Source organism: Sorex fumeus, unplaced genomic scaffold, assembly GCF_029834395.1.
Source record: "Sorex fumeus unplaced genomic scaffold, SorFum_2.1 ptg000002l, whole genome shotgun sequence".
Lineage (NCBI taxonomy): Eukaryota > Metazoa > Chordata > Mammalia > Eulipotyphla > Soricidae > Sorex > Sorex fumeus.
Genome location: NW_026606059.1, coordinates 4,870,551 through 4,894,276, shown reverse-complemented (window position 1 = coordinate 4,894,276; position 23,726 = coordinate 4,870,551). Strand labels below are relative to the sequence as shown.

The following is a 23,726-nucleotide window of genomic DNA, read 5'->3' as shown; positions in this document are numbered from 1 at the left end:
AGTGACAGTGACAGTGCACATTATTATTTTATGTTGCTGTTTTGTTTTGTTTTTGAGCTATAGCCAGTGGTGTTCAAGGCTCATTCTTGGCTCTGCTTAGGGGTCGCTCCTGATGGACCCCAAGGAAATACTTGTGGTTACAGAGATAGTATCCAGGGGCCACATGCAAGGCAAGTACTCTACCCACTGTACTATCTCTCCAGTTCCTGTGCAAATTATTTTATATAAATTTGTCTCTGTTTCCTCAATAGAGTAAAATCAGTGCAACAATTCTTAAAAGACTGTTGTTCATTAACTGATTCCATCAATTCCATTGATCCACTAATTGTGTGAACTAATGAGTTAATGATGGAAGAACTTGCAAAGTAGAAGAGTATTACTGAAAGTATCCTATTACTAATGGTCACCATTGTTTGCATCTTCCTGTTCACTTAATTATTTCATAAGTATCAAATCTATATCTGTAAATTTGAAAAGGCATTATTCTATCAGTTCTTTGGTCAGAAATCAATCATCATCAGAAAATTATATAAACACATTCATTTCATATATAAGTTCTTTAATGTTTACTAAGAATATAAAATATAACTCCATAAGGGGATGGCACTTTATTTGTTTGCAGTTGTTAGTACTATGCCTGAGGCATTGTCTCATCTACAGTAAGCATTTTATAAATATGTGCTGAATACATAAAATCTTATTGCTAAAATTTAAAAAAAAGGTTTCTACTTTGAGAAGTTTGATACCGTACAGCATGTCCTTGATTTAGAAGCATAATTTAGTAAACTTTAATTAAAAGTAATCCTAGCTTGCTCCATAGTTGGAAGCCTGCCTGATGAGCAGAGAGGAGAAGGCAGGTGGGATAGAGAAGGGATCACTAAGAAAATGAGGGTTGGAGGAATCGGTCGGGATGGGAGATGTGTGCTGAAAGTAGATAAAGGACCAAACATGATAATCTCTCAGTATCTGTATTGCAAACCATAATGCTCCAAAGTAGAGAGAGAGTATGGGGAATATTGTCTGCCATAGAGGCAGTTGGAAGGTGGAAAATTGGGGGGATTATTGGGGATATTGGAAGTGGGGAATGTGCACTGGTGGAGGGACGGGTGTTTGATCATTGTGTGATTGTAGCTCAAACATAAAAACTTGTAACTATATCTCACGGTGATTCATGGTCATGGTCATCCCATTATTCATCGATTTGCTCAAGCAGGCCCAGTAACGGCTCCATCGTGAGACTTGTTGTTACTGTGTTTGGCATATCGAATACGTCACGGGGAGCTCGCCAGGCTTTAAATAAAATTTTAAAATGAACAAATAAAATCCATTTTCCTATAGGTAAAGGTAAAAGGTAAAGGCCCTCCCGTTGATCATCGATTTGCTCGAGCGGGCCCAGTAACGTCTCCATTGGAGACTTTGTTGTTACTGTGTCTGGCATATCGAATACTCTCGGTAGTTTGCCGGGCTCTCCGAGAGGGGCGGAGGAATCGAACTCGGGTCGGCCATGTTGGCCGCTTGTAAGGCGAACGCCCTACCCGCTGTGCTATCGCTCCACCACTTCATCAAGTCCATTTTCCTATAAAAATAATAATCTTAGCATTTCACTGTGTATATAGAGAGAAGTGGACCACCTCTGTGTCGTCCACTTCTCCGTATATACACATCATCCACTCTAGGTTGCTGGACACCTCAGTGGTGCAACCAGTGCTGGAGCATAGTATGTCTTGGTTCCAAGATCTTGTTATTAAAATCATAATCAATGGGAGGATGGGGGGGGAGGGATATTATCCTGGTGGTGGAAAATGGGCACTGGTGGAGGGATGGGTATTTGATCGTGGTATGACCGAGATCCAAGCACAAAAACTTGTAAATCTACAACTGTACCTCATGGTGTTTCACTAATAAAAAAAAATACACAAATTGCAAAAAAAAAAAAATCATAATCAGGTGGCGTTCGTACCCAATTCAATCAGCTTAATCAATGGCTGAATAAATAGTGGTATACTACCCTTAAAATAAATATGTAAATAAATAAAAATTAAAATCATAATCAAATCAGCGATACCTTCAGGAAATCTAAGTCTTTCAGTAGCTGAAAAATATGTCATTATAAAGAAACTTTCGTGTGCACTGGAATTCCACAAAGTACAATTTGGAGAAAAATTTAAACATAAGGGGAAGAGATCTCTCAGGCGAATGAGAGATTTACTTTAAACTGAAAACATTTAACCAACCAGTAACCGCCTGAACATTGTCTAAATTGAAGTAGATACTCCCCAAAGTACAGCAAGCTGTTCACCTACTCCTGCTTCGCTGGAAACTCAGTAGAAACTTCCACACTTTCTCACTGTCACTCTCAAATCCTCACACATTGTTGTTGTTACATTAACATTTTTTAACCTCTGGCTATGCTTGGTCTGATCACTGACTACACATCTGTTTAAACCCTTCTATCCCCTCCGTTCATCTACGGTCTACAAATTAATCTACAGTTAATTTGTTGATTCATTTATTTCTTGCCTTGCAAGAAATCGAACCCCCACCGCACAGTGGAGGCCATCCTTGCTAGCCCCTTATTGTCAGCTAATTTGAAATTCTTCAATAACTGGAACACAGGAGAACAGAAGAGTATTTTTTCCTAAACGAATTTGAATATAGGATTTCTGGTTCTAATTCCGTCAGTAAAGGGGTTCAATCATTCATTCAATTTGATATTATGTACAAGGAACATGTTCCATTGTAACCTAAATTTTAAAACTTACTATTCATGTCTCTACTCATCCTTAACTTTTTCAAAAGGAGATTTTTAGGAATCTGCTCATCTGTCCTGACCCAGCCAGCCGTAGAAACACAGTCCAGCTAAGCTTATCTCTAAATTCAATCAGGTTCTTATCTTGAGCTTCCATCGACTGGTGGGGTAGTTCCCAGAGTGGAGTCTGATCACTACCCCAGCCAGGGCTCGGGGGTCACCCTAACTTGCTCTACAAGAGACTGATCACAGGTTCTCAGTTCAGGTATAGAACCCATATTCCCAATTCACTCCATAGGTTTTTAAAAAAAAAAACAAACAGATTTTTCCATTTGTCAGTGATCTAGACATTTTTTCTTAATCAATTTTGTATATAGTTACGGGAAGAGGCATTTATAAACTCCTATTCAAATATATGGCTGGAGCAATAGCACAGAGGTAGGGCATTTGCCTTGCGCTCAGCCAGCCTGGCGGAGCCGGGTTCGATTCCTCAGAGCCCGGCAAGCTACCGAGAGTATCTCGCCCACACGGCAAAGCCTGGCAAGCTACCCGTGACATATTCAATATGCCAAACACAGTAACAGCAAGTCTCAAAATAATGGAGACGTTACTGTGCCCACTCGAGCAAATCTATGAACAACAGGAGGACAGTGTTTGTTTTGTTTTATTCAAATATATAACTCTTAAAAATAAATACACAACATTAAGTTCATTACTTTTATAATTTGGCTGGAGCAATAGCACAGCGGATAAGGCCTTGCACGCAGCCTACTTGGCCGAACTGGGTTTGATTCCTCCGCCCCTCTAGGAGAGCCCGGCAAGCTACCGAGAGTATCTCGCCCGCACAGCAAAGCCTGGCAAGCTACCCGTGACGTATTCGATATGCCAAACACAGTACCAACAGGTCTCACAATTTGTTGTGAGACATTAGTGGTGCCCTGCCCGTTTGAGCAAATCGATGAACAACGGGAGGACAGTGCTACAGTGATACTTTTGTAATTAATTGCAAAGTCATGAGCCAGAGCGATAGTACAACTGGTTCCTCTGTGATACTGTACTTGCCCTCAGCTGACCCAAGTTCCATCTCTGGCACCCTCTGTAGTCTATCCCCTAATACCACCAGGAGTGGATCCATAAGTGCAGAAACAGCAGTGAGCTCTGAGCACTGCTGGGTGTGACCCAAAGCCAAAAATAATAATAACAATTACAAAATCAAAATGTCGAGAATGCCAATTACCAACATTTCACCTGAACAACAGAAAAAAATATATTGAAATCATATTCCTGATTCCTGGTCTATCTGTTCGTTTTTCTAACAAACTCCTCCAAGGAAAACGTTAAATATCCTGAAGATATCGATTAAAGTGAATATGTAGATTTAATGCAATTTTAACAAAAATTCCCTCCTGGATTTCTTCTGGACCTGTGAAATAATCAAAATTTGATTTGAGAGCAAAACCCCGAATGTCTCTCTCTGATAAATGTTTTGCTCTGTTGTTTACGAAGATCCTCGGTCACTGTCTGAAATTTTAAACGTCACATGCGTTCTGACAGCCAAACCTCAGGCTTGCCTTTGCTGGGATCGCCATTTTCCGCCCAACAACACAGAAGTCAGAAATAGTGGGTCCTGCACATGCCCCACTTGAGCGGCATCCTGTGACGACAGATGTAAGCAGCCCCCCGACACTGAAACGCCTCAGAGGCTGGTTTTTCCCGGGGCAGCCAAATGGAGATGCCATATGGAACCTGCCTACAATTTCTTTCTCTGCTTGAAGTAAAATGAGGAAAGCCTGAGAATCCATGCCCCAGGTTCAAGAGAAATTAGGGGATCGAGTCCGATGCTGATCACTCGTACTTGGCTATGCCTTCCTCTAGTCCTTCCTATGACCTAGTGACTTCAAGGCCGTTATTCATTCGACAGCCAACTGGAAGAAGATACCGCACATCATATAGATATGCAGTTCCTAAGCAACAGCAGCTTCAGCTCAGTCAGCCAGGTTTCTGTGAATGTAGGCAGAAAGGATGTACAGAGAACCGGAGTGGATTCACAGCCTACTGGACCCTCGCCCACAAGGGCAATGCAGAATGAGATGTTCCTCTGAGGCCTATGCAAGCCAAAATTATCGAAGAAAGGTGGTGATTCTCACTTTTCTTCCAATTCCTACAAAAGTGAAAATTCTCTCCATATTTTTTCAGATTGCAGAACAGGTACTAGTAGGGGTGCTTTTTTGTTCTAGAATTTTCTAATATTTATCATAGTTTAGATAAGATAGTTACAGTAATGTTGATTTTTATGATATTAATATACCTGGTTGCTGTATCTTTCCCACCAATAAATTGACCAAGACCTTTCACCTCTTTCTTTTTTTTTCTTTTTTTTTCTTTTTTGCTTTTTGGGTCACACCTAGCCATGCACAGGGGTTACTCCTGGCTCTGCACTCAGGAATCACTGCTGGCAGTGCTCAGGGGACCATATGGGATGCTGGGAATCGAACCCGGGTCGGTCACATGCCAGGCAAACGCCCTTCCCGCTGTGCTATTGCTCCAGCCCCTCACCACTTTCTTTTTTTTTCTTTTTTTTTTTAATTAGTGAAACACCATGAGGTACAGTTGTAGATTTACAAACTTTTGTGCTTGGGTTTCAGTTATACAATGATCGAGTACCCATCCCTCCACCAGTGCCCATTTTCCACCACCACGGATCCCAGTATCCCTCCCACACCCATCCCCCCCATCCCACCCTGCCTCTGTGGCAGGGCATTCCCTTTTGTTCTCTCTCTCCTATTGGGTGTTGACCTCACCACTTTTTTTAAGTCACCTCTCGTCTTCCTTTCCCTGACCCCCTTCCCGCTCCCCTATCACCTGTCCACGGCTTTGTAATTTCAGTTTGGGATCAAAGGTTAAGGGTTTATCCTCACTAGATACGGTCTATTCTCTTGTATTGTTTCTCTATCTACCATAAAAGAAGGAGGTCATCCAGGAGTTGTCCTTCTGGCCCTGACTTATTTCACTTGACATCACGCTTTCGTTGCATCCAGATGCAGCAAACTGCAAGATTCGCTCTTTCCTTACCATGACACAGTGCTCCATTGTGTAAATACACAACAGCCTAGCTCGCCCATTCACCTGGCATTGAACAATTGGGTTATTTGCATATCCTGGATATTCACTTAGCGCTGTCATGAACACAGGTGCACATGCATCTTTTCAAATCAATGTCATTCTAGAACATCTTTTGTCTTTACTGCCGTTATACTTCAGGTGATCTGATTAGAACTGTGCCAAAGTTTAGACTGTCCATGTACAAAATTACTGCACACCACAAGGTGCCTGTGACCTTCAATCTCTGTCCTTAGATCACTCCCAGTCCCCTCTGCGTTGTCCACCAGTCTTCACCGCTGCAGTGTATAGCCCAGTCCAAGGGATCGTCATTGTTCCATGAAGTCTGTTCCCTTTTCTCTCTATATTCCACAGATGGGTCAGACTATCTGGTGTTTGTTCTCCTCCACAAATTTCACTTAGCACAATACCTTTCAGCCCCGTCACATGGCAGCAAACTGCGTCTTTTCTTACAGCTTCATAATATTGCATTGTGCCTATATTACCATAACTTTTTGATCCATTCATCTGCCATTGAACTTTTGGCTTATTTCCATATCCCAGTTATTATATGAACTGCTGTAATAAATATAGCACTGTAGCACTGTCCTCCCATTGTTTATCGATTTGCTCGAGTGGGCCCAGTAATGTCTCCACTGTGAGACTTGATGTTACTGTGTTTGGCATATGGAATACGTCACAGATAGCTTGCCAGGCTTTGTCGTGTGGGCAAGATTCGCTCAGTAGCTTGCTGGACTCTCCGAGAGGGACAGAGGACTCGAACCCGGCTCGGCCAGGCCGGCCGCATGCAAAGCAAACACCCTACCACTGTGCTATTGCTCCAGCCCTGCAATGAATATAGGTGTGCAATATCATTTTAAATGAATGTTTTTTGTGTGTTCAGGGAGGCAATGCTAAGAAGTGGAATTTCTGGATCATCTGAGAGTTCTGCTCATCGTTTTCTGAGGAATCTCCACACCATTTTCCACAGAGGCTAAATGACACCACATTTCTAGCAATAGTCAATGAGTTTTCCTTCCTTGTATCCTTGCCACACCAGTTGGTTCCAGTCTTTATTATAAAGGCCATTATCATTAGTGCGACATATCTCATTATTCTTTTGATTTGCATTTCACTGATAATGAGTGAATATGCCTAGTAGCCATTCCTATGTCTTCTTCAGAGAAGTGTCGTTATCTTCCCTTTCCATATTTTGATGGGATTATTGTTGGGTTGTTGAGCTAGTTGAGTACTTTACACATTTTGCATATTAGCCGTTTATCTGAAGCATCACGATCACGATCTCAACCACCCTGTTGTTCATCGATTGCCTCAAGCATGTGCCAGTAACGTCTCCTTCGTCCTAGCCCTGAGATTTTTTTAAAAGTGCCATATTCAAGGCTCTTTCAGAGTTAGGAGAATGAGACCCATCATTATTACTGGTATTTGGCATATTGGGTATGCCATGGGGAGTTTGCCAGAATCTGCCATGTGAGCAGGTTACATTCGGTAGCCTGCCAGTTTGTCCAAAGTACGAATGAGATAATAAGATGTCATAATAAGATGTCTGGGCACAACAGTTCTGGGAGCTGGTTTTTATAGTCTGGGTTTTATAGTCTCTGGGTCTTGGCCGTCGATGGGATTACACTGCGCCACGGGGCCAGTTGGTGAGTGTGACCCCAGCCTACTGGAATTTGGAGGATCTGAGTGGAGGATCTGGGTGGTGGATCCACCCAGATCCACCCAGATCTGAAGCATTGTATGCAAATATTTTCTCCTATTCAGAAGACTCTTTCTATTCTAATGAGGTTAGAGTTTCTTTGGCCATGCAAAAATGTGTAAACTTAATACAATCATAGTTGTTTACTTTTTGTATTCTTTTATCTTTACCAGTGGAGTCAAATTACTGAAGACACCTCTACGGTCTATATACTGGGAATTTTTACCTATGTTTTCTTCAATGTATTGAACGAATCCTGGTCTAATCTTGAGGTCTCCAGTACACATTGTGTTAACTTTTGTGGATGGTGCAAATACAGGTCCAGTTTTATTTACTTATTTGTATGTGCCTATACATTTGTTGGTTCAGTGCCATGTGTTGAAGAGGCTTTTCTTGCTGCGCCAAATTCCTTTGTCATAGATTAGCAGTCTGTAAACCTGACGCTTTATCTCTGGGCTCTCCATTCTGTTCAATCGGTCCAAGAGTCTAGCTTTATTCCACTTCCACACAATTTTGACCACTGTCGCTTTGTAGTATAATTTGAAACTGTTGTTCCCAAGTTTCAAATCCCCAATTGCGGAGAGCCCAAGTCCACACACGATAATGCAAAAGCAAAGGAACTATATTACTAGCATGAGCCATTACTAGCTCAAGCTAGGGTCCAAGTCTCATCCAACACAGTGGAGTCTTGACAAGGACCTCGACTCCAAATCACAAGCAGTTTTATGTAGGGTTCAGAGTTAAGAAGTAGTTTATATCCTGGTCTATTTTTAGCATTGGCCCTATTCCAACAGTGGTCAGCAATTAGGCAATGGTTAGTAACAATTTCTAAGGAGGGGACAGTTGACCCCTCATGACCGACCAGACCCAACTGCCCGATTCCTTATCCAGGCACATTAATCAACTGAGAGTTACCAGAAATCGCAAGTCCTGCTTTGGGGAAACAGAAACTGAGGCCTAGTTAAGACTTAATGTTGGCTGCAGATTGTCATGGCATCAGTCTCACCCTCACAAAACCAGTTTCAGAAAGTCTGCTCAGAGCCACACCCTGATGGACAGGACTCTCCTCTGGGCCCTTGACTACTAGCTGTGCATCCAGAATGGCAGATTTACCTTACCTTTACCATTGCTTTCTCCCAGCTGTGGCCCTGGGTCAGCTGGGCCCTCTCTGCATCATCCACTGTCAGTCGCTTCGGCTTGGTGGGGAAAGGCACCAAACTAAGACTATTCAGACCCATTGAACTGTGTTTTCTTTAACTTAGGTTGGAGCGTAAATGTGGTACACCCACTTCGGGACGACTGACTTCTGTTCTGATCTGGCTGCTAGTAAAACCCTGCGGATTATCTGACAAGTGGGTCTACTTGGGCAGAGTGGAGCCCATGAGCTTGGGGGAACAGGGGAGAGACAGACGGTGAGCCTTAGGGGTAGTGCTGTGTCTGAGACACCTCCTCCACCCCACTACTGGGTGGAACTGAAACTGGGCAGTGCTCACCTACACGATTACTCCAGGCCTGGGCCAGATGTGCTTGGGCCCGTGTTGGTTGAACTTAAGCCCTAAGAGTCTACAATTCATGGGATCCAATGCACAAGTGAATTCTGTGAGAAGTCAAACTGCTCAGCTGGATTCTGGGTGACAAGTGGGACGGGGCTGCGGCAGCTCACGGGTGGTGCTGGGTGGAGACAACCATCCTCCTGGGTGTGTTCACCTTGGGAACGATGCTCCCCGGAAGCCAGAGTGTGTCCGTGTTGTGCAACGAAGACCAAGTCTGTCAAGTTAGCAAGTCCTGGTCTAACTCACGCCCTGTCAGTCATCTGCACCGGAGAGGCTTCCACACTGGGTGGGAATTCTCTCTCTCAGGTCCCAGACCTACCATCCCTTTTCTCAGAGCACACTCTGTTTCTCCCCTTTTCCCACCCAGGAGAAGAATCTTTAACTGAATGGCAAAGCATCTTTAACAGGCTGCCTTCCACAGAGTTGAAGTGATGACTTCTTTGTTCCTGAGAGTTTTCTCAGCCAGGCCCCTGTGTGACTCTCCATCCAGTTTCTCTGCATTCTGTGTGTTGATCCTTCAGACGCTCTCAGCCCTGCCTCTGATACAGATACTATGCGACAGTCAGGTGACTCAATACAAACATTCACATCTGATAATATAAGCCAAGTAAGCAGGAATTGAGGTTATGAATTTTCTCCCCTTTAATAATACTAAGGGCTGGAGCGATAGCACAGCGGGTAGGGCGTTCGCCTTACACGCGGCCAACATGGCCGACCCAAGTTCGATTCCTCCGCCCCTCTCGGAGAGCCCGGCAAGCTACCGAGAGTATTGGATATGCCAGACACAGTAACAACAAAGTCTCCAATGGAGACGTTACTGGGCCCGCTCGAGCAAATCGACGATCAACGGGAGGGCCTTTACCTTTACCTTTACCTTAATAATACTAATATAAAATAAGACAGCCGTGTAAAATTTGGGGAATGGAAATTTTGTGACACTTACCCTGCAGTGAAATAGTCACTAGAAGGTTGGTGTTTACAACTGACTAGCTTTCGCTAGATTCCCTCCCTAGAACAAGAGGACTTGTTTGTGCGAGTCATTGTAAATGCTGGAACGGTATTATTTTTAATAGCTGAGGGCTTCTGATCATTAAATGACGTTCCCCCAAGTCTCTCAGATCTTCTCATGCTGCAAGTCAGCTATTAAGTCCAGTATTCAAGAAATGGTTCAGTAGTTCTCAGAGAAATGAGGGTTCCTAATTCTCTGAGTATGGAAGTAGCTAAATTTATCATCAGCTTGGTAGCTAATTAGAAGGATTGGCACAGGGTAATAAAAAAATAGCACTGTTCTGCAGAGTGAAAATTAAAAACCAATATAGCTCAGAAAGATGTTCTGGAAATATTTTCCTGAAAAGGAGTCTACGGGTCAGATTTATTCATCACAACACTTTCGAAGCATGTGAAAACTGATTCATGAGTGTGAATTTATGGGCCACTGAGCATAACATTGGAAATAATGCTGCAAATAATTATCACACATAAAAGACCTCCTGTTGAAAAAATGTCAATTATGGTAAGGAGAATTACTCATTCTATCTTACATCTTTTTAAAATTTGCTCATTCTGCTTCATATATTATAGGACCAGGATATTAAGGTGCTAAAAAAAACTTGAGGTTAAAATTTTCTCCAAACTCTTCAGTTAATCTGGTCGACGAGAGCTTTCTACTTGGTGCCCCTCTGGACTTCCTCCTGCATGGACTTCTAGCTCCCAAGGATTACTATAAGCAAAGGTAAAACAGCAAATCTTGGAAGTTGTAATGTAGTATCATCTGCTTTCTAGAAGTCAAAACATGTAGAAAATGCTGGTGTTGTGAAGTAGGGAATTCGACCTCATTTGTTGATATAGGAGTGGCAAGTTCCCATTAGAAACAAGTGTGTTTAAAGAATACTTGTGTCTAAAAAGCATTCCAATTCCATGATACTAAGCTCTCTCACTCGCTCTCTCTTTCTCTCTCTCCTCTCTCTCTCCACCCCCATCCTCTTCATTTAGCACACCTATTTTATACATTGGTATCACTGATCACTGGGTCTTCACTTTATGATATTGTACTATTGAGCCTTGGGGAGCCAACGAAGATAAAGTCTTGGTCTTCAACTTAGTGCTGTCTGGTTTTGTGTAAGTAGGGTAAACATTAGATATTACACAATATCTGATTTAACAATGGGAGAATATTTTTATGACCATATTTGGAAATAAAATCTAATATAATCAGTGAGCACTTAGCTGTTTTTAAGTCCTCAAATTATTGAACAGGGTTGAAAACAGAATAGGCAGTAGATAGTAGGAAAAACTTAATTTCTTAAATGGCTATATTGAAAGCAATAACTCCTGCTTTTTATAAGCAATCATAATTTTCTTCATTTTAGTCTGGAGTGATAGCACAGCGGGTAGGGCGTTTGCCTCGCACGTGGCCGACCTGGAGTCTATTCCTCCGTCTTTCTCAGAGAGCCCAGCATGCTACTGAGAATATCCCACCTACACGGCAGAGCCTGGCAAGCTCTCCATGGCATATTCGATATGCCAAAAAGAGTAACAAGTCTCACAATGGAGACGTTACTGGTGCCCACTCAAGCAAATTCATGAACAATGGGACTACAGTACTACAGTCTTCAATTACATGATACTAAATATAAATTTTTCCTTGGGGTACGTTTCTGAAAATGATAGCTTTCTTATACTTAAAGCACGTTGTGTCATGGTAGCAATATTTTAGATTGGTATAAGGAAGAATCTTATCCTACCACTGGTATAAGGGCGAATCTTATCCTACCATTAGCATAAGGGAGAACTCATTGCCTTGCATATATGAGGCCCTTGATTTGATTCCCAGCACCACAACAACAAAAACGCCAGAAAACTACACTGGATCTGTAAACACGTCTTCTTCCAGCTCCCAAACCTGCCACAGCACCATGTACTTGGCCCAAAAAACTTTACCATATTTGTCTGCCTTCTCTCCAACTGCATCAACTGTGCCATCTGGGTGTAGACGGACAAAGCCCTCAGTGAGTCTGTTGTAGAACTGAAGTGTGTTTCCCTTTGCAAACTTCCAGCCTTCTGCAGCCCACTAAACAGAAAAGCAAACAAGAACCTCTGAGAGGAGACAGAAATGTCACTTAAAAGTCACCTTCCCTTACCAAACTTCACCATTTGTTTCAATACTTCAACTAGCTATGTGATATATTACCCTGCAGGAAACAACGGTAGAACAGAAGTAAAAACTTACTGTTTCTTTTCTGTTCACTTCTAACTTCTGTTCTGAGGAAATAGAGGAAAGAAGGAAACATTAATTTCACTCATACCATGTTTTCCCTAATCATTATAGAACAGGACTTCCAAGTACTCCGTAGGTGACACTCACTTGCGTAGATAATACCATTGTCCCTGGCATACAGTTCTCTGGCAATTTTACCATCATCTTCCCCTTGATCCAACCATCTGTGGAAGAAAAACTGCATAGACTATGTTCTGGGTTAGTGTAAACAATTAGCAATTTTCTACTCAAATAGTAAGTAATAGATAACTGGAATTGGGGAAAGGCATGGGAAACCTGAATAAAAATGGGGAAAGGGTAAGATTTTAAACACCCATGAGAAGAGGCTGGAAATACAATAAGGAGGGCATTTGCCTGGCATGAGGACAACCCGAGTTTAATCCAGGATGCCACATATGGTGGCCCAAGCAATGCCAGGTGTGATTCCTGGGCACAGAGCTAGGAGTAAGCTGGTTCTGGCAAAATTAAGCAAAAAAATAAATAAATAAACCAACAAGATGAAATACTCTAATACACGTTTTTTAAAAATCTTAAATTATGTCACTAGGTGTGCTGATAAACATAGTATGTTTCTTCAGAATAGGAGCATCCCCTAAAGGTAATGTTTACAAAACTTATCAACAAAACATAAAATAATAGGAATATTTCAGTTAGCTACACTGTTGTTGAAATACATGAATCTGGAGCTGATTAAGAATTATAACATGAACCGAAACCCAAGCACAAAAATTTGTAAATCTACAACTGTACCTCATGGTGTTTCACTAATAAAAAAAAAAAAAGAATTATAACATGAATTTGTGTGGTGGAAAAGCCAACAAACCTGTGACAGAAGAAAGCATATTCATGGTTTGTTGTGGGATCCATAATCACGACATCCTCAAGGAACCAGCCATTTCCTAAACATAAATGTCAGAAAGAAAAACATGATGTGACTTTGTATGACTCAGGTATTAACTCGCATTCTAAAAAGGAGGGACCACCTTCCACATTCACCTGTGTATGTTGTGATTCTTTAAGTTTTGATTTTTCAGATAAGAGATGGACCAGAGTAATGGGACAGTGGGGTGGGGTGGGGTGGGGTGTTTAGTTGACCCAGGTCATGCACCCCAGTATCTCCCCAAGCCTCCTGGGAGTGATGTCTGGGAGCAGAGCCAAGAGTACATCCTGGGCACTGCCCAGAGGGTCCCCAAAACCAATAAAAATAATAAATTTTTAAAATAAAAAGGAAGAACAGAAGAAAACCGTAAGAAGCATTGAAAGAGTTTTAAACGTGTAATAAAAGCACAGCTTATTTGAAAGCTTCTGTTTTATGATATCTACTTCAATATTATTTTTCAAATCGCTGAAAATAGAACAAAAGTACAATTGCTTTTGATTTCATGAACTGTACTGATAACCCTGACCTCGCATCTTCCAAAGAATCGCATGGGTGATCCACACTCTATTTCCAAAATATACTTGTAGGAAACTATTAAAATTCAAATTTTCACCAAACATGCATCTAAGTGGCACTGGACAGGCAACTTAACGTGATAAATGTTCCTCTTGAACCTGGACAAATGGTTTCCCAGAATACAGGATTTTGGATGATTTTAAAGTACTTATTTTAAAATCAGTAGCCAGAAAACCAGAATGGTTGGTCATCCTCAAAAACTATTTTTTAATTTTAATATTGGTGGGGTTGGCCACACCCCATAGTGTTTAACTATAAGGTTAACTCCTGGCTCTGCACTCAGGAATCATGCCTGGCACTGTTCAGGGGACCATATGGAGTGCTGGACATAAAACACGGCCAATTGTGTGCAAGGCAATTAGCCCTACCCACTGTGCTATCTCTACACAACAAGAATGAAAAGTTTAATAAGATCCTACATAAAATTGATAATTCAGGAGTTATACTTTGAATAATCACTGCCAGGTTAAAACCTGTGTCTTTCCTCACACAGTTCTCTCAGGCTAGAATGTCACCGTTACAGCTGTTTTTCTTCACTGAATTCTTAAATCCTAACAGAAACAGACTAAGAATCATTTGTCTCATTGTCTCCTTCAAGGGAAAATATCATTTTTACAGAGAAACTTTATGAGGATTTACAAAATGACAGCTTAATGAAAATTAGCAATGTCCATTTGTGGGGGGAAGTCCATCTTCACGATGGGATTAGTGTCAGATGTAAGAGCCGGGAAATCCCTTAATATTCTGACAAACATGCGTCAGAGTCACTGGGCTCTCTCCAGAATAGCAATAGAGTTGACTTGGAATTTTGCATGAATTGGAGCTGACTCTATAAATTTAATTCACAACCAACAGGAAGACCAAATGTTGGAACGCTACATTGTATCTCAGCAGACAAGCCCCAAATTTCTACAGTTTTTTTATGCATCACTCTTCCTAGTATTCAGCCACCACAAACAGCTAGAAGAGTTTACGTCATTTTAAAGAATGAAAAGATACTATATAAAGAGTATCTGATATTTAGATTTTAAATACCCAATGCTTACAGGTGAATGTATTATGATGTTTAATAAATTGTTTTACACTGGATGTCCCCTGAATAAACTGAAAAAAGATTTGAAGTCCCAGACACTTACCTGGGCCAAGTCCGTCATGACCTATGGCAATCTTAGACAAAGTCCCAAGGTACACTGTTTCCAGGGAGAAGGTGTCAGTCTATAGGCAAAAAAAAAAAGTACACTTATTCTGAACTCAAAGTCTTATTTTTAAGACAGTAAAAGTTAATGTGAAAAAATTATCAACAAATACAAAATCTATGTACATTAGGTATAGTAAAACAATAATACTTAACAAATATTACATTTTTGTTGCTAATTTTTCAGTATCAAAACATAAATTTGGGATGCTCAATGGGCAATTTTTTCAAATAATAACAGTATAAATTAATGGGGAAAATGTACACCAAAAAGTAAAATAAGAGAGATGGAGAGAAAGGAAAAATCTGCCATAGAGGCAGGTTGTGGGGACAGGGGTTGGGAGCAGACAGAAGGGAAACTGGGGACATTGTGGCAGAGAATGTGCACTGGTGATGGGATGGGCGTTGGAACATTGTATGACTGAAACCCAATCGCAAACGACTTTGTAGACATGTATCCCACAGTGATCCAATTTTTAAAAGAATCCTATAAAAAAAATACACCAAAGTTTTAATTCATTTGAATGCAACCAACTCCTATGTATCCATGATGGATTCTGTTTTAGCAATATTTATCAATCATTCACAAACAAGTTTTAAAATAATTTTAAGATACTAAAGCAAGGGACTGGAGAGATAGGACAGCGGGCAGGGCGTTTGCCTTGCACGCGGCTGACCCAGGTTGGATCGCCAGCATCCTAGATGGGCCCCTGAGCACCACCCTGAGCGCAGAGCCAGGAGTACCTCCTGAGCATTGCCTGGTATGACCCCAAAAGAGCAAAACAAAAATTTTTTTAAAAAAGATACTAATGCAAAAATTTTAGAAACTAAAACATTTCTTTAAAGTCCTAATGCACAACTGCAACAAAAAATTTTCTTTTTTCTTTTAGTTTGTTTCCTGCTCCAAAGCATTGTATATTTAAAATATGGGTAAAATTGAAAAGAAGGCATTCCCTTAAGAAAACATAAACTAATGCTACACGTTCAAATGCTGTAATAATATGTTGTGGAATATAAGTTAAAATTAATCTAAATATGAGATTAATACCCAAGAATAGCTGAGACCAGCACCGGGAGGATTACTCCATGGCTTAGAGGCCAGCCGGGCATTCTAGGGGAAAGGGCAGCTCAGATAGAGAAGGGAGCACCAAATAAAGGGTGTTTGGAGGATCCTCCCAGGAGGGGAGATGCATGTCGAAAGTAGACTATGGACTGAACATGTTTGCCACTCAATGCCTCTTTTGCTGATCACAACACCCAAAACGAGAGAGAGAACACAGGGGATTGCCCTGCCACAGAGGCAGGGTGAGATGGGAGGGATGGGGGTGGGAGGGATATTATCCATGGTGGTGGAAAACGGGCACTGGTGGAGGGATGGGTATTTGATCATTGTATAACTGAAACCCAAGCACAAAAATTTGTAAGTCTACAACTGTACCTCATGGTGTTTCACTAATAAAAATTTTTTTAAAAATTTAAAAAACCACTTTATATTTGCATAACATCTTATATGTTTTGAGTATTTTCCAGTATATTTTATTTTATCCTTAAAAGTCACTCTGCTGGGGTCTGGAGCGATAGTACAGTGGGGAGGGCGTTTGCCTTGCACGTGTCTGACCCAGGTTCAATTCCCAGCATCCCATATGTTCCCCTGAGCACCGCCAGGAGTAGAGTGCAAAGCCAGGAGTAACCCCTGTGCATCGCCAGGTGTGACCCAAAAAGAAAAAAAAAAGTCACTCTGCAAGAAAAATATATCCATGGCACGAATGAGGTTAAGTCATTGAAGCAAGATTTATGGCAAAAATTATGTTTGTTTATAACCATTGCCTCTCTGTATAAGTAGACCTTATTAACTATAACAAACATTAGCACTAACAAAAGATGCTGCTTGGGACAAGATAACAAGTAGCACTGTCATCCCATTGTCATTGGAGGGGGTCCCTGTGCAATAACAGAAAAGACTGGCAGGGAAAATGGGCTATCATATTTGTGATTTATATAAAGAAGACTAAGAAAAAGAAGTGTGTGTGTGTGTGTGTGTGTGTGTGTGTGTGTGTGTGTGGTAAAAATATCCTGACTTGTTCATTTAAAGATATTTGGTTCATAAAAAGCTGTCATTACTAAAATATAGATTTTGTTTCATTCAGTTAAAAATTTTTATTTATATATTAATATTAGTCAGAGTGAAAGAATATATTCAGTTTCAGCACTGGACAATGTAAGTTGAGAAAAGTAACTTGCAATGTTCTTGTGAGCGTCTATTAATTTATGAGATTTCTGAGTAGACATTATGCAAGCAATTAATATGTTCAAACTGAAAAAAAGAAAATCCAATAAACAAAAATTATGTCTTAGCTGTAACTGCCCTTCAAAAGTAAAGCAACACTTTAATAGGAATAAATAAAAGATAAGGGGGTTCGTTCCTACTAAATTTTCCTGAAAGGGTAACATTCAAAAAATATTCAACCCAAAAATTAACAGGACATAACAAAAAAAGGACATAACACATCTTTGCTAAAAAGGACATGTACATCTACAAATGCTTTCACTAAAAAACAAATGAATTTAAAAAGTCAAATGAATAAACTAAATGTATAAATCAAGAACCAGGGAAAGGAAAAAAACTAAACCACATATTCTAAAATTGGGAACTAAGAAGCAAATCCTCATAATTGGCGAAAATATTGACAAGGTTGCTAATCTGGTAATAGTCAGGAAAGGACAGTCTTCAAACATTACATGCCACATAAAATTAAAATAAAAATGGACTCATCATTTGTACAAAAATTATGTCAACATACATTAAATATTCAAAATTAAAATGTCCTAACAGAAATCACAGGAGAAAAGCTTTAGGACACTGCGTTTGGCAAAGAATGTCTTGGATATTAAACCAAGAGCAGAAAGATAAACCAAGAGGGCTACGTCAAATATTAGAACTTCTGGGACCAGAGAGAGAGAGAGAGAGTAGGTCCAGTAGAACAGTTGCCTTGCACACCATCAACTGGATTCAATCTCCAACAACTACCTACGGCCCTTGAAGCCCACCAGGCATGATTCCCTGAGTGCAGAGCCAAGTTAAGCCCTGACCACTGCCAGGTGTGACCCTGAAACAAACAAAACACAGGTAAAGCAAAACCACAATGAGATACCACCTCACTCTTCTTAGGAATGATTGCTGTCATAAAACAAAAAAATAACAAAGGTTGACAAGGACATGAAGAAAATGGAAGACTTGTACATTGCTGATGACATTGTAAAATGATGCAATCATTATTAAAAAAAAGTATGTCATAAAAACAGCAACCTAATTTGTGACTAAATAGTAAGACAACTTAATTGAAGGAATAAAAGAAATATTTGCACACCCATATTCACAGCCACATTATTCATAATACCCAGTAATTTAAAAACAAAGTGTCCATCAGCAGATAAATAGGAAAATAAAAGGATAGAGAGAAATAGATCTCTCTCTCTCTCTCTCTACATATATATATGCATACACAATGAAATACTACTCAGTCTTAAAAAAGAAGAAAGTGCTATCACTTTTGTACATGGGTGAATCTTTTGGGGGAAGGAGAGAGGTCTGAGCTACACCTGGCAGTACTCAGGGGCTTACTCCTGGTTCTGTGCTCAGGAATCACTCCTGGCAAGACATGAGTAACTATATGAATTTCTAGGGATCAAGCCTAAATTGCCTGTATTCAAGACAAATGCCCTACCCACTGTATTCAAGACAAATGCCCTACCCACTGTACTTCTCTCCAGAGCCACATGGATAAATCCTGAGGGCATTGTGCTTAGTGAATAAGATAGTCACAAAAAGATTCTAAATAGATGATACCAAAAGCAATCAAATGCACAGAAACAAAATACAGTATGTGGTTCTAAGGGACTGGGAATAGGGAAGAAAGGGGAGTTGTTCAGATCTAGAGTAGTGTTTCCTGAAGGAAGTGATACCAACTGCTCCCCAAGGCCCAGACACTGGAATAACCCAGGAAAACAGTAGCACCTGAGAGTATAATCAAGGGAGGGGAACAGTATTCTCGATTTTTGTTTAAAGAAGGTATTCCACGGACTGGAGCAACAGTACAGTGGGTAGGGTGTTTGCCTTGCGTGAGGCTGACCCAGATTCAATCCTTGGCATCCCATATGTTCCCCTGAGCACCGCCAGGAGTAATTCCTGAGTGCAGAGCCAGGAGTAACCCCTGAGCATCACTGGGTGTGACCCAAAAAGCAAAAAAAAAAAGAAATAATAAGAAGAAGAAGATGAGGAGGAGGAGAAGGGGGGAGGGGGAGGAGGAAAGGGGAGGAGGGAGAGGGGGAGGGAGAGGGGAGGGAGGAGGATAAGAAGAAGGAGGAGGAGGAGGAGAAGAAGGAGGAGAAGGAGGAGGAGAAGGAGGAGGAGGAGGAGGAGAAGGAGAAGAAGAAGAAGAAGAAGAAGAAGAAGAAGAAGAAGAAGAAGAAGAAGAAGAAGAAGAAGAAGAAGAAGAAGAAGAAGAAGAAGAAGAAGAAGAAGAAAATTATTATTGTTATTCTGGGGCCAAGGTCTCCCAAAGTTTCAGTTTTATAAAGATGATTATCTTCTGGAGTGCCCCTGTACAACAAAGTGAATATATTCAATACTACTAAACTATGCTCTTAAGAAACTCAGATGGCAATTGTCACGTATTCTTTTTTGCCACCCTTTAAAAGAAACAAAGGACTTTCACTTACTTGTCCTCTTAGAAATTTCAAGGAGTTCTTTGATTTCAGCAGTTGTCTGCATCCCGTATCTCCCTTTTCTCCATAGATAGAGATATAGACATTTGCTGATATTCCAGCATTCCAAAGGTCACCAGTTGTCACATGCACTTCATATGTTATCACTGATAACAAAAGGAAAACAAGTTTAATAGTGCCTGCCTTATAAATATGATAGAGGAAATATACATATCTAATCAAGAGTTGTCTTCGTAAGAAGACAGCTGAATCTTACAAAGACAATGTTTATGAGAAACAGCCTTGTTCCTGACGCCCCATTCACTCTCAACGGAACAACCATCTCCGAATGCAACAGCTATGTGTACCTAGGTCGAGAGGTCAACATGACAAATGACCTGGCACCCGAGCTGTGCAGGAGGAAGAGAGCAGCTTGGAACGCCTTCAAGAACGTCGAAGAAATAGCTAAGAGGACAAAGAACCTCCGGCTCCGGGCACATCTCTTTGATTCCACTGTTCTTCCTGTATTAACATATGCCTCAGAGACCTGGGCCCTACGCAAACAAGATGAGAACGCCATTCAGGTCTCCCAAAGAAGAATAGAAAGAGCTATGCTTGGAATATCACGTTTCACTCAAATGAGAGAACGAATCCGGAGTTCTGACATCCGTCGACGATCAAGAATCAGGGACGCTGTCTCATTTGCCAAGGTATCAAAAATCAGATGGGCTGGTCACATAATGAGATTTAAAGACAACCGCTGGACTAGAGCTGTTACCGACTGGATTCCACAGGATGTCAAAAGACCGCGTGGCCGCCCACCTTCCAGATGGTCAGATTTCTTCGTCAAGATCATGAACAATCGGTTTGAGGCCCTTCATGTTCCCGGAGCAAACAGATGCCATTGGGCTACACTAGCACGTGACAGGGACAAATGGAGACGTTACTGGCGCCCGCTCGAGCAAATCGATGACTAACGGGAAGTTAAGTGATTAAGTGATTAAGTGAATCAAGAGTTGCAGTTCCTGTTAAGATACTCAATACAGCGGTACTACATGGAAAGTATCATGCTAAGCAAAATGAGTCAGAAAGAGAGGGACAGACATAGAAAGATGGCATTCATCTGGGGAACATAAACAAAATAGAAGACTAACACCCAAGAATAGTACCAGGAGGTTTACTCCATGGCTTGGAGGCCAGCCACACATGCTAGGGGAAAAGGGAGCTCAGATAGAGAAGGGAGCACCAAATAAAGGGTGTTGGGAGGATCCACCCAGGATGGGAGAAGCATGCAGAAAGTAGACTATAGGCCAAACATGATTGCCACTCAATGCCTCTCTTGCAAACCACAGCACCCAAAAGGAGAGAGAGAACAAAAGGGAATGCCCTGTCACAGAGACAGGGTGGGATGGGGGGAAGGGAGGTGGGAAGGATACTGGGATCAGTGGTGATGAAAAATGGGCACTGGTGGATGGATGGGTGTTTGATCATTGTATAATTGAAACCCAAGCAGAAAAATTTGTAAGTCTACAACTGTACCTCATGGTGTTTCACTAATAAAAATTTTTTTTAAAAATATGCAATACCCTCAGTCGCCCAATCTCTCCACTGAACACAGTTTTAAAATCTTGACAGAATAGATGGAACAACTACATGAAGATGCTAACAAGTAAAGCAAAACATAGGGCTCAGAAAGAAAATGAAAGTCTAAAATACAAGCAAAGGACAGTAAGAGCTAGGTTGGGCAGGACATAAGGCACCTTGCATGTGACCGAAGTGATCCCTGAGCACAGAGCCCAGAGTAAGTCCTGAGCACTGGTGGGTATTGCCCCAAAAATACAAATAAAACACAGCAGTCGGAATACTGTTTTTTATTCTCGGATATTTTCCAATTTGGACTCAATGTTTCTGACCCTAGCAGCTCACAGGAGCTCAGACACAGGAGCTTAAAAAGAAGCCAAGTTGGGTGAATGGACACAAGTACCATGAACATCAAAGGGAAACACTGTGAAGACTTCAAAAGTAAAAGTAGCCAGAATATCATCCAAAATTATTCATAATTGGAAGACTAGGGAAAATGTTAACTAACATAGGAAAAGATGATAAAGGGAAATCCACATTGAGGCATTTTAGTCAAACTTCCTAAAATCTAACTACTGACACCGACATATTCCTTATGTCAGTACATGAAACAACAGAAACACACACACACAAAAAAAATTTCAGCTGTCATTCCTGCAGAGATAATTGGTAAGAAAAGAGCCTCCCTGGGCCAGAGAAATAGTCCAGTGGGTAGGGCGCTTGCTTTGCACGTGGCCAACCTGGATTCTGTCCCTGGCACTCCAAGCTGGGCCCAGAGCACCTCCAGGAGTGATTCTGGAGTGCAGAACCAGGAGTAAGGCCTGAGAACTGCCAGAGGTGACCCCAATGAGAAGTGATCAGTCATTTATTAATTTCATCAATACATTCGTATTTGTCAAGTTCCCTGTAGGTTGACACTTAAGCAAATAACATCCGTCTGTAATGTCCGGAGTTGGATTTGTACCTGGAAGAGTAGGTTTTCCTTCATTTAAAATAGGAAATTCTCGGCAGATTTCTCCATCTTCTTGATCTCGTGCAAACCATCGCTGCACGGGAATATAAAACTGCTTTCCAGAACTCTTGTTGCACATTTGTATCTACATGACAGAAATAATTGTGTGAACCAATTATAAGAATACCTTGTCAAGGAATAAAGTAAGTTTTACAGCAAACCTATGGAGCTCAGGAAAAAATGACCTTTTAAAGCCAGACATTGAATATTATTTAAAAGTGATAACTTTTGTTTTTTTTCCATGTCATCAATTTAAATTATTTCTCTTCTTTCTGTTTTTAACTGCTAAATACACCAATTTCTTCCCAAACTTTCAGTGCTGGTACTATTTTTATATTTAGAGATGTTTATATTTTTAATCAATTATTTTCTGATTCCAAACCCTTAGTGATTTTTTTCTCAATGAGATTTTTATAAAATATTAGGATGAACTTATATTTCATTCACTAAGATTCAAACTGACATATTTTCTTCTTGGATCTTTAGCACTGAATGAAATCTGGGCAATTAATTATGGATTTGGGCACCTGCTATAAGATATTATATCTAATCCATTTGTTCTAAACTGGGGCTGGAGCGATAGCACAGTGGGTAGGGCATTTGCCTTGCATGTGACCCTGGTTCAATCCTCCGCCCCTCTCGGAGAGCCCAGCAAGCTACCGAGAGTATCTTGCCCTCACGGCAAAGCCTGGCAAGCGCCCTGTGGCGTATTCGATATGCCAAACACAGTAACAACAATGTCTCACGATGGAGACGTTACTGGACCTGCTCGAGAAAATCGATGAACATCAGGAGGACAGTGACAGTGACAGTGTCCTAAAGTAAAACAAAGATGTTAATAAATTCTGATGGGAGCAAATGAATTTGAAAAAGCATTAAGAAGTAGACATTGTCGACCAGAGAGATAGCATAGCAGCTTTGCACCTGGCTGACCCCAGTTTGATCCTTGGTACCACATACAGTTTCCCCAAACCCCACAAGGAGTGATCCCTGAGCACAGAGCCAGGAGTAAGCCTTAAGCAACACTGCCAGGTGAAACCTCCCCCCCAAAATTTTTTAAAAGGCTCAAGTTATGATTTCTGATTCTAAACTTTAGTCTTTCATGAATAAGCTACTATTAACTCTTTTAAAAGTAACAGTACTCATTGAGGTATTATTTTACTAGTAAAAATAAAATTATTCTCTTTAAAGTGCCACAATTTAAACTTTACAACTTAATCTTTAAACTTTACAATCAGTTGAAGAAGATAATGGTGTTATTAAGACATATTTTCAGATCCTAAACTTACTGATTTTTGCAAGTTTTGTATGGTACACAAATTTGCATTCACAAATATATATCAAAAGTAATTCTGAAGAAATAACGCTTTTAGAAGGATT

General features: G+C 40.8%; 1 protein-coding gene across 1 annotated transcript in view; it reads right to left on the bottom strand.

Annotated features, from left to right (window-relative positions):
* The window catches only part of RP1 (RP1 axonemal microtubule associated), a 224,265-nt gene that overhangs the window by 166,464 nt on the left and 34,075 nt on the right, over positions 1-23,726 (bottom strand). Inside the window, exons 5-11 of the mRNA XM_056112482.1 lie at positions 22,299-22,431; positions 19,769-19,920; positions 14,991-15,069; positions 13,222-13,297; positions 12,486-12,562; positions 12,351-12,382; positions 12,062-12,191 (exon numbers count right to left, since the gene is read on the bottom strand). Of these exons, the coding sequence (XP_055968457.1) occupies positions 12,062-12,191; positions 12,351-12,382; positions 12,486-12,562; positions 13,222-13,297; positions 14,991-15,069; positions 19,769-19,920; positions 22,299-22,431 (679 nt within the window). The remainder of the gene's footprint in view (positions 1-12,061; positions 12,192-12,350; positions 12,383-12,485; positions 12,563-13,221; positions 13,298-14,990; positions 15,070-19,768; positions 19,921-22,298; positions 22,432-23,726) is intronic.